The sequence below is a fragment of the Piliocolobus tephrosceles genome, chromosome 5, assembly GCF_002776525.5.
Source record: "Piliocolobus tephrosceles isolate RC106 chromosome 5, ASM277652v3, whole genome shotgun sequence".
Classification (NCBI taxonomy): Eukaryota; Metazoa; Chordata; class Mammalia; order Primates; family Cercopithecidae; genus Piliocolobus; species Piliocolobus tephrosceles.
The window spans coordinates 58,307,489-58,325,701 of NC_045438.1; the positions used below are offsets into that span (position 1 = coordinate 58,307,489).

General features: G+C 40.2%; 1 protein-coding gene across 5 annotated transcripts in view; it reads left to right on the plus strand.

Annotated features, from left to right (window-relative positions):
• The window catches only part of ARID1B (AT-rich interaction domain 1B), a 440,617-nt gene that overhangs the window by 108,549 nt on the left and 313,855 nt on the right, over window positions 1–18,213 (plus strand). For all 5 annotated transcript variants that reach the window (XM_023206077.3, XM_023206081.3, XM_023206082.3 and 2 more), the window contains exon 3: window positions 16,506–16,655. In XM_023206077.3, coding sequence (XP_023061845.2) covers window positions 16,506–16,655 — 150 coding nt within the window. The remainder of the gene's footprint in view (window positions 1–16,505; window positions 16,656–18,213) is intronic.

Genomic DNA, 18,213 nt, shown 5'->3' on the forward strand with positions numbered 1-18,213 from the left:
GCCTAATTTTAATGGTTTGTAAATATAAAATGAGGAGGCAATGGAAAGAAGTGAGACATTTAATTTGCTGAAAATTCTACATTCCGTAAGTCCTCTTCCCTTTCTCCTGCCTGCTCCGGGTGTCTTTCTGTTACTGATTTTAAAATGTCAACCTCCTATATTTTTTTCTGACCAATCTTTTAGGACTACTTGTTACATTTTCCACCTGATGAAATGTTAAAAGTTGCAGATTGTTTTTCTCAAGGGAAATAACTGAATTATCGTCTTTTTATATAAACATTTACTTTGAAATATGTTGATATTTCAAGGACTTTGATACTTTATCCAAAGCATCATTTCTTCGTATCCCTACAGCTTTAAAATGGAGTTCTTGTTTATTGCCTGGTATCACAAGTTTATCATGTAAGTTAAGTTTATGTGCTAAATGACTCACAACGAAGTCTCCCCTTCCCACTTGTGCCTAGAACTTACAGTGTCTGTGTTGGTAGAAATTTTGTATGCTAATGTCGTACAGGTTGAGTATCCCTCATCTGAAAATCCGAAATTAGAAACGCGCCAAAATCCTAAACTTTTTGAGTACTGATGAGATGCTCAGAGGAGATGCTTATTGGAGCATCTAAGAGTTTGGATTTTTGGGTTAGAGATGCTCAACCAGCAATTATGTAATGCAGATATCTCAAAGTTTGAAAAAGCTTGAAGTCCAAGACACTTCTGATCCCGAGCATTTCAGATAAGGGACATTTTACGCATACTTCCTAAATTAATCTCAACTACACAGATTTTACAATTTTAGTGTGGTTGTTCTTGTTTGTTTGTTTTGAGTTTTGTTCTTGTCGCCCAGGCTGAAGTGCAATGGTGTGATCTCGGCTCACTGCAACCTCTGCCTCCTGGGTTTAAGCGATTCTCTTGCCTCAGCCTCTGAAGTAGCTGGGATTCCAGGCACCTGTCACCATGCCTGGCCAACAATTTTAGTTTTTAAAACTTTTTTAGGTTTAGTTTTTAGTTTTTAAAGAAATGTTTGTGCATTTCTCATTTGCAGGCTTCTTTCCTCTGTCCAGCTTCTTTTCCCACCCCTGCCAGCTTTCTTGTATCCTCTGGACTCCCCGTGCCTGACCCCGTACTGCTCTCCTGGGACACAGCATGGCCTCCAAAGTGTCCTTGCCTCTCTTGTCCCAGTCTGAGTGGCTGTTTGCTTCCTCTACCTTTCACTTCCATTTAATGACTGAGCCTTGTGGGAGAGTGGAATGGGCACTTCCGTTTGTGACTACTGGGTGAAATGGTGCAGGTTTCCTAGCTCTTGACCATAAAAAGGACAGAGTTGAACCAGTGGCCTTTCAAAGTCTTTTCCAGTTCTAGAAGTGTTCTTAATAAAATAAAGTAGTTCTTGATAATGTGTAACTGTGCTGAGCCTTCCAAGGAGGGAGGGAATTGATACATAATTTTTTATTGAAAGCAATAAAAAAAGCTCATTGAAAGCTTTTTTGAAAAAAAGCTTGAAAGCTCATTGATCCAGCAATATGTGAACTGTGTCCTGGATATATTTTTGAGCATCTCCTCATCCCTTCCCTTTACCCCAACTCAAACTGTGATCCAGGGAACAAGCTGCAAGGAGTCAGTTTTTGAACCACTGGTACGCTTTTGTGCTCCACTAACCCTACCTTTGCACACGGAATTCAGGGGAGGAATCATTGCTTTGTGAAATGGTGGGCTGGTGGTAGCAGCATCTTCTAATGTAGAAAGATTTATTTATTTATAAACTCCTCATTTGTTATGAGAACATTCTGAAACTCAGGAAGGAGACAGAAGACTCATGCTCATTTGAAGCCTGTCCTGTCCTAGGTAATAGGGACAAAACCCCCAGCCTCCTCCCTGTCTGTGTTAGTGTGCAGCCTCGTCTCAGTCTGTGTCAGTGTGCAGCCTCATCTCAGGAGAGCAGTGGGTGCCAGTAATGTACCAATGCTGGCTCTTCCCACGGGACTGTCTGTTCGTGGATTCTGCAGTCAACACGATTCCCAAAGTCTCAGAGGAAGAAATTTAAGAGCCAAGTTGGGTCTTGGACAGTCTGTGGAGAAGTTGGACTCTTGCATGATTACCATTGCTATTACTTTTCTCCATTGCTGTGTTTTTCACCATGTACATCATTTAAATTTAGGGGTAGATAGATTAATGAGGAAATTTTCTCCCTGAGAAGTATCTTCATGGAACACTTAGACTGTATCTTTTTAAAGGATGATGCTTTAAATTGATGCAGTTTTTGGAATTTTCATTTTTGAGGGGCTTGGCATTTTCTTTTATTTTCATCAGCTTAGTTACAAAAATCATTTTGAGGGGGGCCAGAAGAGCAAAAGGATATAGAAAGGCTGTGGAGCACCCACCCTCCCTCACCGTCAGAGAGTGGGCTTTTGACTCGTGGTAACAATGCAACCGCATAATCTCACCTCACCCCCAATTCTTTCATTTGAAAAAAAAGAAGAAACAATTTCAAAGGCTGTATTTAAAACCCACACACAAATGAGTAATTTATATGCATTTATCATGCAAGTATCCAGTCCCCAGGGTAGAAAGTGGCCTGCCGTGCATAGTCTTGCTCCTCCTGTTCGCCTACAAGGCTCCCCTTCCAAACTGGAAGATGCCAGTTGCTTATCTGTTTGTTGACTCTTTTAAAATTCTAGTCCTCTTCTGGTAAATCCTATTTTCTGTACCCTGCCCCCACCCCATAGTTATCTCAAAGAGAACAGTCTCTTTTCAATCAAGCATTCACTGCACATGTTCCAGTCATGCGGTTACAAAGTTGACATTGCAGCCTCAGCAAAGGTTATCTCTTTAAAATTTTCTGAAATTCCCCTTTGGCACATTCATTTTGGCAGCTGGGTTTATATAGGAAAGTGGTAAAGCTCTTGGCTCCTCTTTTTCTGCTTTATAAAAATAGAAATCTCTGGCCAGAAGGGCAGATAAGCAAAAAGCTCCTCTGTAATTCCCATCACTTCTGCTTCCCGAGTGTTTTCTGTTTTACAGTGTAGTAAATGGTGTCCTCACCATGTGCTTGTGGACCAAGTGGGTGGTTTTTAGAAACACGAACATACTGTAGCCTGACACTTATTTTAAAGTCTTATTAGAAAACCCTGCTGTTCTAACATGTGTGTGAAGTACTGTTAGACTGTTTTGACTTTTGATTTTGTAATCCTTTTGCATTAAAAACAATGGAAACAACTCAAAGAGTACCTTCACGGATTCAGAATTACCAGTTACAGTTTCGGCAATAATATAACAAGAAAGAGGGAAAATCCAAATTGCTTTGTAGTGAGATGTATTCATTACTAAATAAATGATACCACGTGTGCGCTTTCCTGGGGCAGCGTTTTGGGATGGAAACAAGCAAATCCCTGTGAGACAAGGCAGCTCCAGCCTTTTTATTTTCCTTCAGCTTTTTCTAGGAAAATGTTGCTTCTGTGAGTAGAATTGACCCATTCGTTACTATAGATTGCCTTCTGAGTCCTTCGTTTGCTTCCGCATATCCTGTGACCTTCCTAGGAATAGAGTTTTATGAAGTCATGTTGATGCACTTCCATAGTTATAATTCTCTCATTTAAAAATGACGGTATATCTGGTAAGGAAAACACTGATTTTTAAATTTTATTTTTAAATGCAAATATTGGTACCCTAGGTGTCAAAGCTTCCACATTAAAAGTGAGTGTGGCTTTTTACCGTGAAAAATTCTTTCCTGTTTTATATTGTTGTATCAATAAGGCACACAAGCTTATAGGTGAATTTTTCACCGCTGTGACAGTTTAGGAAAGACCACATTTTAAAATGCCAGCTCTGTTTTCTTCAAGAATAGGCAGTATGAATTATTTAACTCTTAGGCAACCCTCCTACCATACCAAGTTTATATACACTGGAAATATGCTGTTTTTTTAAAGCTATTTTAGAATAAAATTTGTCATCCCTTGTATTAAACACATGCTCTTCTCTCAGAAGCTGCGGATTTTTTCCTGTTACTCTTCTGTTTTGTCAAAAAACACACTGTAGACTTTATAGATCTGTGATATCGAATGCCCTCGATTGGATCCTCAGGAAGAAAGTGTTTTAAAGTGTGTAATTAGGGCACTTGAGCATAAAACTACAATTATACACTTGTGTGTTAATTTTGTGTACAGTAAGACTTTAGTTCAACACTGGTTGTAAATGAGAGGAAGCATTTTACTGCCAGTGAATGCCTGCATTTTATGAATACTTAAATAAAATCTCCTCTAATTGGCTGACCTGGAAAGAAAGGTGAAAACATCTGTAGTTCGGTGGGAGAGGAGAATACAAAATGTGTATACTAGAGATTTCTTTTTACAGGTACCTCGAAAAGTGATCTGACTCTTGTGTACAGCTGTGCTTGCTGTGCCTTCGGGATTGTTTGTGCTATTCTAGCTGCTGTTTCACAATAAAGGCGAACGGGGTGACAGCAGTTTAGATAGGCCAAGGAAAAGAATCAAGGGACAGAGTGGTATGGACAGTAGTTGGCAAGGAATTTTTGATATGGTTAAAAAAGAAAAAAGGCTTTGGGCTGATATAATTGACTTGCATTGGTTGACCATATGTTTGTTAATCAAATTCTATGTACAAGAGTTAGGCAACACTCCTTGAAGCTTGAAGGAGTTAATTTCATGCAAACTAAAGGATGTACCACTTTGCAAAGTGGATAATAACGTGGCAGAGCTTGTTACCCTAAAGAGATAGCCTGAACTGGAAATATAAATTAATTTAAGAAGTGTATAAATAAATTCATGGATAATAGATTCATACTGGTTATTAAGAGGAAATAAAAGCTGCTCAGGACATATCCCTGACTTCTGGAAATTGAGGTCACGAGAGGCACTACACGAGAGGCATTTAGTTCCCACAGCCATATGGAATGTTCACTCCGCAGAACATTGGTCGGACCTGCTATTCACTGAGGCTGTGATTTGCTAAATATAGAGCAGTTGAACTTACAATAAGCAGTGAGATTTTGTAGGCAATTAGTAATTGTAAAGAAATCCAAGAGGGATTGTATGTGTATGTCTTTATAATGTTATATCGTGTACCCTTTTAAGTTTTATAAAAAAATTTGTCACAGCAAAAGACTTGTTACTGATAAAAATGAGAACTTTTCAATGTTTCCCAAATCAGAAAAGGTAAATCTGTTTTACCATATGAATTTTTAAAAATTTCTAAGCTAGTGGGGAGGGTTAAATTATCCCAGATGTGCTGGTTTCAGAAAGCCTGTTAAAAACTGGCAATGTTTATGGCCCAGAAGTTACCTGTTAGGAAGGAACCAGGGCCCAGACCAGAACGCAGTGGACTTCAGAGCAACGTGAGAGCCATGGACTCAGCTTGTGAGTGAGGGTGGTCAGGTAGCCCATTCTGCAGTGTGAGATACTGCTTGACCCTTTTGTATACTTTGCTAACTTCTTTCTCATCCTGGGTCATCTTTTTCCTGTTAGTCAAGAGAAACCAGATAAAATTGGAAGGAACTTAGCTTTAGTGTACCGTGCATACAGTAAGTGCCCAATATACATTTGTTGACTATTTCTCATTTTTCAAGGATGAAAGATGAATTTCAGGAAATTGTGGAGTTTTCTTTTTCGTCGTCGTTGTTTGTTTTTTCCTTAGACAAGACTAAGGACAAGATTTATTTTTCTTCTTAAAATAAGAAAGTGGGGGAAAAAAAGGCACCTAAGTTGTTTAGAAGTCTCATTTGGGACTGTGGAATGTCGAGCAGTTGTAAGATCTTGACCTTGTAAACTTTATTTATTACCTTCTAGCACATTATTTTTGACTGGACATGTTGACATAATAAAATTTCCTCATGCAATTGGTTCAACCACGCATCAGCTTAGCATCTGAATTCCTTGCTGTGGGGAATTTTCAGTCTGTCTCTTATGCATGAAAAATGGTGTTTGATCTTCCTATGAAATCAGGAGCCAGCAGGATTTGCCACATGTGAATGGAGCTGTTGTGGACTTAAGATTTTTCTTCTGCTTTTTGCTTTCCCATTTTGTAGAATTTACCTGGAGGGGTTCAAATCTGTGATGAAAAACAAACACATAAAAATTAAGGAGCTTTCTTCTGTTTAAGATAAACTGTTATAATATACTTTTTGATAACTCTTAGAAAGACAGCAGCAATAAATAATCCTAAATAAATTTCATTTTGTTCTAGATTCATGAAAAACAGAGTTGGTTTAAGGAGTGATTTTGGTATATATTCTTTGAGGCTGTTAATTCTTTATACCACACACAGATTTTCACATTCAAAAATAACATTATACTACATATGATTTTGTAGCCTGCTATCTTTAAACCTCACCTCAATAATATAAGGACGGAACTTTTTTTTATTAAATATAATGTAAAATGATAATTGTTATTTTCAATGGCTCTATAGTATTTTATTGAAACCTCACCTCTGCTTTTTTTTTTTCCTCTCAAACTAATTCGTTATCGATGGACATTTTTTTTTTTTTTTTTTTTTTTTTTTTTTGAGACGGAGTCTTGCTCTGTCGCCCGAGCTGGAGTGCAGTGGCCAGATCTCAGCTCACTGCAAGCTCCGCCTCCCGGGTTTACGCCATTCTCCTGCCTCAGCCTCCCGAGTAGCTGGGACTACAGGCGCCCGCCACCTCGCCCGGCTAGTTTTTTGTATTTTTAGTAGAGACGGGGTTTCACTGTGTTAGCCAGGATGGTCTCGATCTCCTGACCTCGTGATCCGCCCGTCTCGGCATTTAAACATTTAGGCTGTTGCCCTATTTTTGAATGGAGCTGCAGTAAACTCCTTGATATACACGTGTCTTTGCATACTTGCTTCATACTTTTTCTTTTCTTTTCTTTTCTTTCTTTCTTTTTTTTTGAGACAGAGTCTTGCACTGTGCCCCAGCCTGGAGTGCAGTGGCGTGATCTTGGCTCACTGCAACCCCTGCCTCCCCAGTTCAAGCAATCCTCCTGCCTTAGCCTCCTGAGTAGCTGGGACTGCAGGTGTGCGCCACCACGCCCAGCTAATTTTTTTTTTTGTATTTTTAGTAGAGACGGGGTTTCACCATGTTGGCCAGGATGGTCTCTATTTCTTGACCTTGTGATCCGGCTGCCACGGCCTCCCAAAGTGACAAGTGTGAGCCACCACACCTGGCCTCATACTTTTTCTTAAGATAAATTCCCAAAAGTAGAATTTTGGGTAAAAGGAATGTTGTTTCTATACATGTTGTGACTTGCGTTACACATTTTACTTTGTATATTCACCATGATCATTTCAGTTTGCCTTGTTGCTCTGTAATATTTTGGATTATGTAAAATGAAAACATAAAAACTCACTGATAAGCATCTAGGAGCAGTCATTAATTATGAAACAAAATTTACGTCTAGGTCTAAAGGCAAGAATGATTTAAGCATAAATATGTTAAAATGTGTGTTACAGAATGATAAAAATGGAGATGAACAGTTTAGACTTCTGTATTAAGTATATATACATATTCCACCAATATTTTAAAGCTATTATTTATATCCATTAAAATGTCTAAATCTTAAACATACAGTTCAGTGAGTTTTGACAATTATGTACATCTAGGATACCACCATCCTAATTAGAGTATTTCCATCACTTCTAGAAAATTCTCTCATGTCTCTTTCCAGCCGGGCCCCATATCCCACAATCATTGTTCCAATTTCTGTCACAATAAGTTGATTTTGCCTGATTTTGAATTTCATGCAGACAGACCATACAGTGTGTTACGAATGTATACATTTACTGTAGTTCTTTTCAGAAAATAGTTCTTGATGGATGTGTAAATACCAAACTGTACATCTTAAAACAAAAAGATCCAAAGCTGATGTGAAAATTGTGTAGAATAAAAACAATAAGTCTTTCAAAAGAATAAAATTGGACGCTTTACCTTACACTATATATAAAAATTTACTAATAATCTATCGTACACCTAAGTGTGTAAGAGCTTAAAGCTATAAAACTCTTTTTTTTTTCTTTTTTTTTCTTTTTGAGACGAAGTCTTGCTCTGTCACCCAGGCTGGAGTGCAATGGTGCGATCTCAGCTCACTGCAACCTCCGCTTCCCGGGTTCATGTGATTCTCCTGCCTCGGCCTCCTGAGCAGCTGGGATCACAGGCACTCACCACCGTGCCTGGCTGATTTTTGTATTTTCACCACATTGGCCAAGCTGGTCTTGAATTCCTGACCTCAAAGGATCCACCTGCCTCGGCCTCCCAAAGTGCTAGGATTACAGGCATGAGCTACTGTGCCCGGCTATAAAACTCTTAAAACAGGGGAAAAGTTTGGCACTGGATTTGGTAATTATTCCTTGGATATGACACCAAAAGCATAGGCAACAAAAGAAAGGACAAACTGGAGTACTTCAAAGTTTTAAAAACTTTTGAGCATGGCCGGGCGCGGTGGCTCAAGCCTGTAATCCCAGCACTTTGGGAGGCGGAGACGGGCCGATCACGAGGTCAGGAGATCGAGACCACCCTGGCTAACATGGTGAAACCCCGTCTCTACTAAAAAATACAAAAAACTAGCCGGGCGAGGTGGCGGGCGCTTGTAGTCCCAGCTACCCGGGAGGCTGAAGCAGGAGAATGGCGTAAACCCAGGAGGCAGAGCTTGCAGTGAGCTGAGATCCAGCCACTGCACTCCAGCCTGGGCGACAGAGCGAGACTCTGTCTCAAAAAAAAAAAAAATTTTGAGCATCAAAGGATACTATCAAGAGAGTGAAAAGGTATAACCCACAGAACAGGAGAAAATATTTGCAAATCATGTATCTGATAAGGGATTAATATCTATATAAAACACTCCTATCAACAACAAAACAAATAACCCAATTAAAAAAATGGCAAAGGACTTGAGTAAACATTTTTCCAAAGAAGATACATACATGGCCAATAAGCACATGAAAAGATACTCAGTAGCACTGATGATCAGAGAAATTTCATATTTCACAATGAGTATGTTATCACTTCACACCCAGTATTAGTACAGCTGATACTTAATATTAAGAAAAACCCAGAAAATACCAAATGTTGTCAAGGATATGGAGAAATTGGAACCCTTATGTCCTGTTGGTGGGAGTGTAAAATGGTATAGCCACTGTGAGAAACACTATGATAGTTCTCAAAAAATTAAACATAGAATTACCGTATACTCCAGCAATCCCACTTCTGGGAATGTACCCCAAGATGTAAAAACAACGATTCGACCAGATATTTGTAAACCCCTATTCAGAGCAGCATTTTTCACAATATCCCAAAGTTGGAAACAGCCCAGTGTTTATCCGTGGGTGAGTGGATAAACAGTTATGCTGTATACATTCCGTAGCCTTAAAACAAAATGAAACATGATACATACCACAACATGGATGAACCTTGAATACATTATGCTAACTCAGACACAAAATAAGTCAGACACAGAGGAACAAATATTGTGTGATTCCGGCTATGTGAGATAGCAAGACTAACCAAATTCATAGAGTTAGAAAGTATAATAGTGCTTGCCGGGGGTTGGGGTGGGGAACAGAATGTGGAGTTGTTATTTCCAGGGCACAGTTTCCGTTTTGGATGATGAAATCCTGGAAAATGATGGTGGTGATGGTTGGCCAACAGTGTGAATGTACTTATGCATCATTGAACTGTGTACTTAAAATGGTTAAAATGTCAAATTTGTGTATATTTTAGCACAATTAAAAATTAAAGTCTTTAGACATTGAAGATAAGGAGAAAGGTACTTATTCTATAACATAGCAAAAAAGTAGCATGTTAGAATTCAGTAGCGGGGAGTTCTCACCACCTTGAATGTGTCTCTGATAAGTTTAGGACAATGCCAAGTATTTCTTTTGTTCATAGATGGTCTTCCTCCAAAAGCAGGAACAAACTGACAACCTAAGTAGATTGAGATATTCAGAGGCACCAGATCCATGATAGAAACTGGGGGGTGTTTTAGTATCATAACTTCAAAGCTCACGTCGAGGAGGTTCTAATATCTGTTCCAGTGTTTTTCTGTGCTTTCCAAGAGATAGAACTGGACTGGATTCGTTTAGTGCAAGGCAGCAGCTCTTAACGTTTCTATTGACTGTGGTGTGTGATTTCTATACATATTTCAGGAAGTTCAGTCAACAGACATTCACTGAGCTCTTAGTACCGGACAGGCGTGCTGAATACAGTGGTGAACTAAACCAGCAAAGGCCTGTCCTGTGCAGTGGACGGTCCAGTGGTGTGGTAGTGTTCAGTGGTCTAATGAGTTGGAGAAATCTTGGATGTAAAGGTGGACAGGTTTCCAGACTTTTTAAAGGATTTCACATATCCTTTAGTGTGATGATATGGTATGTTTTCTTTTTATAGTATATTTATTTTATAAACTTTTTTAAATTATAGAACTCATTTCTGTGTGATATTCTATAGAATTAGTGTATCTTGTAGGACCCATAGGGAAATTAGTGACCCTTAGGGAAATGCTGGCGTAAAGTTCTATCTGTTAGAGGGTCACCAACCTACAGGACACTTCTTTCCCTTGGGAGGAGACCATAATGAGGGCTTCCTCCTAGTTCTGTCCTGAATGCCCTGATGGCTTGTGAGGAGAGGAACAGCCGCTCAGACACCAGAACTCAGAAGAGCCATGGCCTGGAGCGTCCTAGGTGAAAGGCCTGGGAGTGATTGGAGCACCTGGTCTTGTAGTCAGGGACTTGGCCTTTGAGCTCTCTTTTCTCAGAAGGACACCTCCTGGGGTGTCCCCTCCTGCCTTGTGTGAATGCTTGAGCTTCCCAGGGCCACCTCTTTTTGGGAGGAGGTCGACTGGGGTGGAGGCAAAATCTGTATTGTAAAAGTGGAAAGTTGTAAAATAATTCAGGCTTATAGAAAATTACAGAAGCAAATATAACAGACACACTTGTGTAATTACACATAAAGTATATACAGGTGTGTGTGTATACATATATATAAATATATGTATATAAAATTATATACAGGTATAAAAATAACATTTTACCCAATTTGCTTCACATCTTTCTTTTCGTAAAGGAGCAAAGCATGGCTGAAGCCACGCCCCATCATCCCCAATCCTTTTCAATGCATGTTTCTATACTTTTGCTATATGTGTGTTTATAAACAGTATACACTAGTATCTTATGTATTACAATTTTATACAAATGGTATGATACTGCATTAACTTTTTGTTGCTTTCTTTTTAAACTCAACATTGTATTTTTTAGTTTTGAACCATTTTGATGTGTGATGTCTTACTCCTTCCTTTTTACTCCTGTATACATTTAATTGTGTGCCTATAGCAAAGTTAACTTTTCCACTTTACCACCTGTCCTAGAGTTAGATTTTGTCCTCTTCTGTCAATTGTAGTAGACAGGACTGCATTGAATATCCTTCCTGGAACATGCGTGTTTCATGGGTGTATACTTACAAGGTACATGGCCGGGTCGTGGGGTCAGTGTACCTTTAAACCTAGTAGGAAACTGCTCTCTAAAACTTCTTTAGGCTGGGCGCAGTAGCTCATGCCTCTAATCCCACCATTTTGGGAGGCCAAGGCAGGTGGATCACCTGAAGTCAGGAGTTCGAGACCAGCCTGACCCATATGATGAAACCTGTCTCTGCTAACAATACATAAATTAGCTGGGTGTGGTGTCACGCATCTGTAATCCCAGCTACTTGGGAGGCTGAGACAGGAGAATCGCCTGAATCCGGGAGGCAGAGGTTGCAGTGAGCCAAGATCACACAACTGCACTCCAGCCTGGACAACAAGAACAAAACTCCGTCTCAAAAGTAATAATAATAATTAATTAATTAATTAATTAGTAAAAAAAAAAAAAAATGTACGTGGTGGCTCACACCTGTAATCTCAGCACTTTGGGAGGCTGAGGTGGGCGGATTACGAAGTCAAGAGATTGATACCATCCTGGCCTACATGATGAAACCCCGTCTCTACTAAAAACACAAAAATTACCTGGGCATGGGCATGAGGGCGGGCGCCTATAGTCCCAGCTACTCGGGAGGCTGAGGCAGGAGAATCACTTGAACCTGGGAGGCAAAGGTTGCAGTGGACTGAGATCACGCCACTGCACTCCAGCCTGGCAACAGAGTGAGACTCCATCTCAAACAAAACAAAAACAAACTTCTTTAGAAGGAAAATAGGGGAGAGGGTAACCTTTGGTCATTTCATTAATTTTGGAGGATGAGCAAAAAGTTCAGGGTATGGTGAAATGAAAAATGAGTCCTGACCCTGCATGTCTAACATGATACAGAAATGTGGAAGGTAGTACTTGTGTTCTTTATTGGGTTAATTTTCTAAAATAAATATTTAAGTGAATCATTTTTAGCTATAAATTTTTTGTTGTTGTGTGTTCATGTCTTAAAGGTCTTTTATTTAGAAATGAGTGAAACAAATTCTTTTTCTTCTTATTATTATTTGAGAAAGAGTCTTGCTCTGTCGCCCAGGCTGGAGTGCACTGGAGCGATCTCGACTCACTGTGACCTCCACCTCCCAGGTTCAAGCGATTTTCCTGCCTCAGCCTCCCTAGTAGCGGGGATTACAGTCGTGCGCCACCATGCCTGGCTAATTTTTGTATTTTTAGTAGAGACGGAGTTTCGCCATGTTGCCCAGGCTGGTTTGGAACTCCTGACCTCAGGTGATCTGCCTACCCTGGCCTCTCAAAGTGCTGGGATTATAAGCTTTAGCCACCGTGCTTATTTTTAAATAACAAATGGAAACGTTCTGATCCAAGGCATTTTTTTTTTGAGATCTCCATTTAGTTCAGTTTTGCAGGTTCAAAATATATATGTATTGTTAGAACTGTGTTCAAGGCAAAGCATGCACTGGACAGTCAGGACTTCTGTGGGCCAGCGGTTTTTGTCCAAGGACACCGTGCTATTGTTAGTGTACCGTTCAGTGGCTGTAGATGAGCTGAACACATGTGTCAGATTTGGGTAGTCAGGAGGTCTCCATATTATAATGTGTTCCTTGATTCGTTAAAATTTTTCATATAATAATAGCTTGCTTTAGTAATCATTGAACAGTACTTACCATTCAATAGTATTTGTTGACGCTCAGATCCTCTTCCAGGAGCTTATATTCTAGTGATAAGGACAGACAGCAAAAACGTGAACACGTAGTTAAGGGTTTTAGTACATAGCTAAATCAGTCTCCCCTGTGATAAGATCAGGTTGTTGAAGGCAGGAGAATGACCATGGTTAGGGTTAGACTGGGGAGGGAGGGCTGCCTCAGCTACCAGTGCTCTGTGTCCCCAGCTCTCTGCGGGCTGGCACTCAGTAACTGTTGGTTGCATGTCACTTGCATGCAACCGTCTGGTTATCTTAGTTATCCTGCGTATGGTTAAGAACTAAACGATTTAAAAACTCTCAGCAATCAGAATAGGATTTGCAAAGCTTGGGACAGTGAAGCTCAGGTGCTTTCCTCACGGATTGGTCCTTTGGGCCCTCATTGTGTGGGCAGCGTGTGTGGGTGTCTTGGTCCTCAGCACATTAGAAGCCTAACTGGGTTCGGGTGGGGATTGAGCTTGAGTGGTGAGCAGTGCTGGCATGCTCTGATGGCCTTTGAGGAGAGGGACAGCCACCTAGACACCAGAAATCAGAGAAGCTGTTGTCTGCAGCATCTAGCAGAAGGCTCTGGGGCCTTCTGTGTCTTGTGGGGCAGTCTGTTGATTTGTGTTTCATAATGCTATTTAGTTTCAGAAGTCTGAACAGTATATATTAGATCTTTCAAAGCCTTGCATCTGAATGCATTAACACACAAACAATAATGATCATTAAAGAGTTAGATTTTAGGCCGGGCGTGGTGACTCACATCTGTAATCCCAGCACTTTGGGAGGCTGACATGGGCGGATCACCTGAGGTTGGGAGTTCGAGACCAGCCTGACCAGCATGGAGAAACTCTGTCTCTACTAAAAATACAAAATTAGCCGGGCATGGTGGTGCATGACTGTAATCCCAGCCACTCGGGAGGTTGAGGCAGGAGAATTGCTTGAACCCGAGAGGCAGAGGTTGTAGTGAGCTGAGATTGCTCCATTGCACTCCAGCCTGGGCAACAAGAGCAAAATTCTGTCTTAAACAAACAAACAAGCAAACAAAAAAGAGTTAGACTTCAGCTTCAGTCAGCTGGGGTATTCTGATTGAGAAACTGGTTTTTAAAGGTAACATTTAGGAAATAATTAATATTTTACAGACAGCACTACAACTTCTAGTTTAATAAGTCTTAATGGCACCTGTATAGACTTCCAGGTGGGACTGGGCAGGGCATCCACATGACTTAGGAAGGCAGTTGGAGATGTAAGGCAGAGTCATGTGATTGACCATATTCACACAACTCACGTGCAAAGGGAATTGGACTTAGAGTCCATGTATTTCGAACCCAAAGATTCTTTGGGTAAACTAGAGTTGAGCAATCTGTCCCGTCATGGCTCCCATTGAAGGACAGCTGACCGGGTCCAGTTGGTTGGCACTGGGCCCCAGGTCTCAGGGAGAGCCCCTCTGTGCTCTTCCAAATTTCCTCAGCCCAGGCTCACAGAAGGTGGGTGCCAGTGAAGTTGGTCCTAAATGGATGAATCAGCCATGTGTCTGAAAGGAGAGCACATTGGTTTTAATTGTGGAGGAGCATATTTGAGGGCACCCAGGTCTCAGTTTGCTCAGTTCTGTAGGCGGGTGCTCCATTGAAGATTTCCTCTGTGCCCACCTATCCTCCTCCTTGCCCCACACCCTGCACCCAAACTTCCTGGAGCTGGACTAGGTAGTAAAAAATTCTAGTCGGCTTCTGGCTGCTCTAGTGTTAGTAGGTTCCTGCAATCTGTCCTGTTGTTGTCTTGCTTAGAAAACAGCGCCCCCCTCCCCAAACAACACTTCCATATTGTGTGTGAGGGTTTCTGTAACCAGAAAGTCAACATATTAAAGCGCAATTCATAGGGGAGTTGCTGGCTGTGTTGACTGAGCTTTACAGTCATTTTAACACTGGCAGAAGTGTTATCCTAACTGCTTTAAATCAAACTGCAAAGATGCTTGTGTGAAATATAGTATTAGATATCAAATCAAACATATGGGTGTTGAACGGAAGGATGTGTGTTGTAGTGGTATATGGTATTCTAGCATGTGGAGTTGTATTTTATGGAAATTCGTTGGCTTGGCTTATGGCAGGGACATACATTCATTATGAGATATCAAGCTGTAAAATAAATAAAAGCAAAAAATTCAACTGTGCTGTTAAATGGCTTTCAATGCAGACTTTTCTGCTCCAACAACTTAGGCTCTATGTGATGAGAGGCACTGTGAGACATTGTGGTCACATTTATTCTCCTCCTCTTTGGTAGATCTTGAAAATAATCTGGATTGGATTTAAAGAAATATAGGAACTTTAACTTTCTCATTTTTTCCCCCTGTTACCCCATTGTATGTGTTAGGAATTACTGTGCTGATTTTTCTGAGAGGCTGAATGTTTTTCTCTTTTCATCTTTTACCATTTCATCTGTTTCCTCATTCAACATTTCTATAGTGGAGTTGGGTTTTAGGTGTGTATCTGGTGCTCATCATTAATTTGTTAAGTGTGTCTGCTTATGGGGCTCCAGTTCTTGAAGTTCTCCAATGGGCCATATTGTGGTATGAAACAAAATGACTTTGCCATTCGTATCTCTAGAGTGCATTTTGCCATCCTGATACCTTGTTTTTCTTTTCCTTTCCTGCTCTCTCTTGAAATTACAGAAAAAGACAATAGATTTCTCATTTAAAAAAATTCAAAAATACTATCCATGGTATGTTTATTGCATGAGGAAGGATTTTCCTCTAAACAATGCTTTCAGGCATTTTTAGGCTGATGTAAATTAGAGATGGAGAAGATTGGTTGAGGCCATTTTTGTCTCTATACCTCTGGTATTTACACTGTTGTACGCCTTGCTTTACATTGTTACCTGTTTTATCAACTAAGAAAATGCCATCCTTAGCAAAAATAGTAAAAGAAATTGATAATTTAACTGGTATATATGTGCTGTAAAGGCAGTTGGTATATTCTCACTTTTTTATTCTGAACTTAGAAACAAACATATACCATAATAAAGCATCCCAACCACAAGCCTCCTATAAAGTATTACTGAGTTAACCTGGACTGTTTGAGTTCATTTTAATTTTCACTGTTACGTGGGAATGGATTTCATATCATGCTTCTCTTTCTTAGTAGAGGCTATTTTTTAGTCTCAGTATTTAGCACTTCCTCCCTACTCCGTCTTTATGGTATTATTCAGTAGTTTCTATCTGATAGAATATGATGGTTTTTAAAGGCAAAGTCAGATTGCCTTTTGACTTCATTGATAGTATGTGAATAGAAAGCAGCATGTCAATTTGTCTAATGAAGAGAGGATTACAAATATTGAGTTTAGTTGCTTAGCAGAGAACCCCCTTCATGTTGCCAAATTGAAACCATATTCAATTTCATTTAATTGCACATTTTGACTTTCTCATTTGCTTTGCTTGACTTTTTGACAGATGCCTCCTCAGTATGGACAGCAAGGTGTGAGTGGTTACTGCCAACAGGGCCAACAGCCATATTACAGCCAGCAGCCGCAGCCCCCGCACCTCCCGCCCCAGGCGCAGTATCTGCCGTCCCAGTCCCAGCAGAGGTACCAGCCGCAGCAGGTGAGCATAGTGCACTGGCCCGCGGGGCCCTGTTTTCTCCACCAAGGCAGACCCAGTTCTGAAACATCTTCCTGTCCTTTATTAAAAATTATGTTCTCAGTGGAAAAAAAATTAGTTTTGAGAAAATGCACAACTATAACCTTATCTAACGCCATCTCTCCCTCTGTCTTTTCCCCTTCTGAGATTGGAGGGTGAGAAGAATGACTGGTTGAATAGCTGTTTGCATTATTGGTTAGTGGCAGTAGAAAGTATCAGTCATTACTTGTTCCCTGTCATTTGTGTTCTGAACCTTTCAAGAAAGCACTCTGCCACTTTGTTAAGGCTTATTCAGGAGAAGGATTTTATCAATCATTTAATCCTTCTAGTTGGTACATGCGTGGTATTTTTATCTTGACCTTTGTTTTGTTTTGTTTTGTTTTAATGGTAAGTGTTACTGTGTGAAAACATTGTTGCCTTTGACTGTGTTATTCTCTTTAAACTCGCTTATAAGTAGATATTCACTTCAGTTGCAATATATTAAAATACTAATTGGAATCATGTACTTTAAATATGTCAAGCAGTTTCTAGTTTAAATTAGTCTCATTAAATACTCTTTTAGGTTATTGGGTTATATATTTCAGTTTACAGAATTTGTAGAAAAATAGTATATATGTTATTTGATAAAATGATTCCGTTTCCTTATGTTTTAGAGACTGTCACTCATGAGTGACATGAAAAGGAGTAGTGAGTGAGGGACTCTTACTCTGAATCCAGATAAAATGTTCATAGCACATCCAATCATAAGCATCAAAATAAAATTTTCCGACCGGGCGCGGTGGCTCATGCCTATAATCCCAGCACTTTGGGAGGCCGAGGCAGGTGGATCACGAGGTCAGGAGATCGAGACCATCCTGGCTAACACGGTGAAACCCTGTCTCTGCTAAAAATACACAAAATTAGCCGGGCATGGTTGTGAGTGCCTGTAGTCCCAGCTACTCGGGAGGCTGAGGCTGGAGAATGGCGTGAACCTAGGAGGTGGAGCTTGCAGTGAGCCGAGATTGCGCCACTGCACTCCAGCCTGGGCGACTGAGCAAGACTGTCTCAAAAAAAAAAAAAAAGTGTATCTGTACACACACACACATACATATATATGTATTCCATTTTCCATTTTAATACTTTCTTCCTTCTCTTTGGTGAGGTAGCAAAGAGAAGATGGACACGTAGCATCAACTTTTTCCTCTTTGAAGGACTTCTTTTGTGGCTTGAATAGATCGTGGATATTAAGCAATATAAATAAATTTATGGAGCTTAATTTTAATCAATTTGTCTGGTTTCTTAAATATTTTCTTGGGTTTGTTGGAGTCCACTTCCATGTGACTTACCAGAGAATTAAGCAAAACATGTTAAAACAACAGCTAGGATTTGAGACCCAGTACAGTCTTGTTTTCACATACATGTTTTTAAAAGCTTGAACCCGGGAGGCGGAGGTTGCAGTGAGCCGGGATCGCTCCACTGCACACCAGCCTTGCAACAGAGTAAGACTCTGTCGCAAAAAAAATGTGGTAACATATGGGATTTG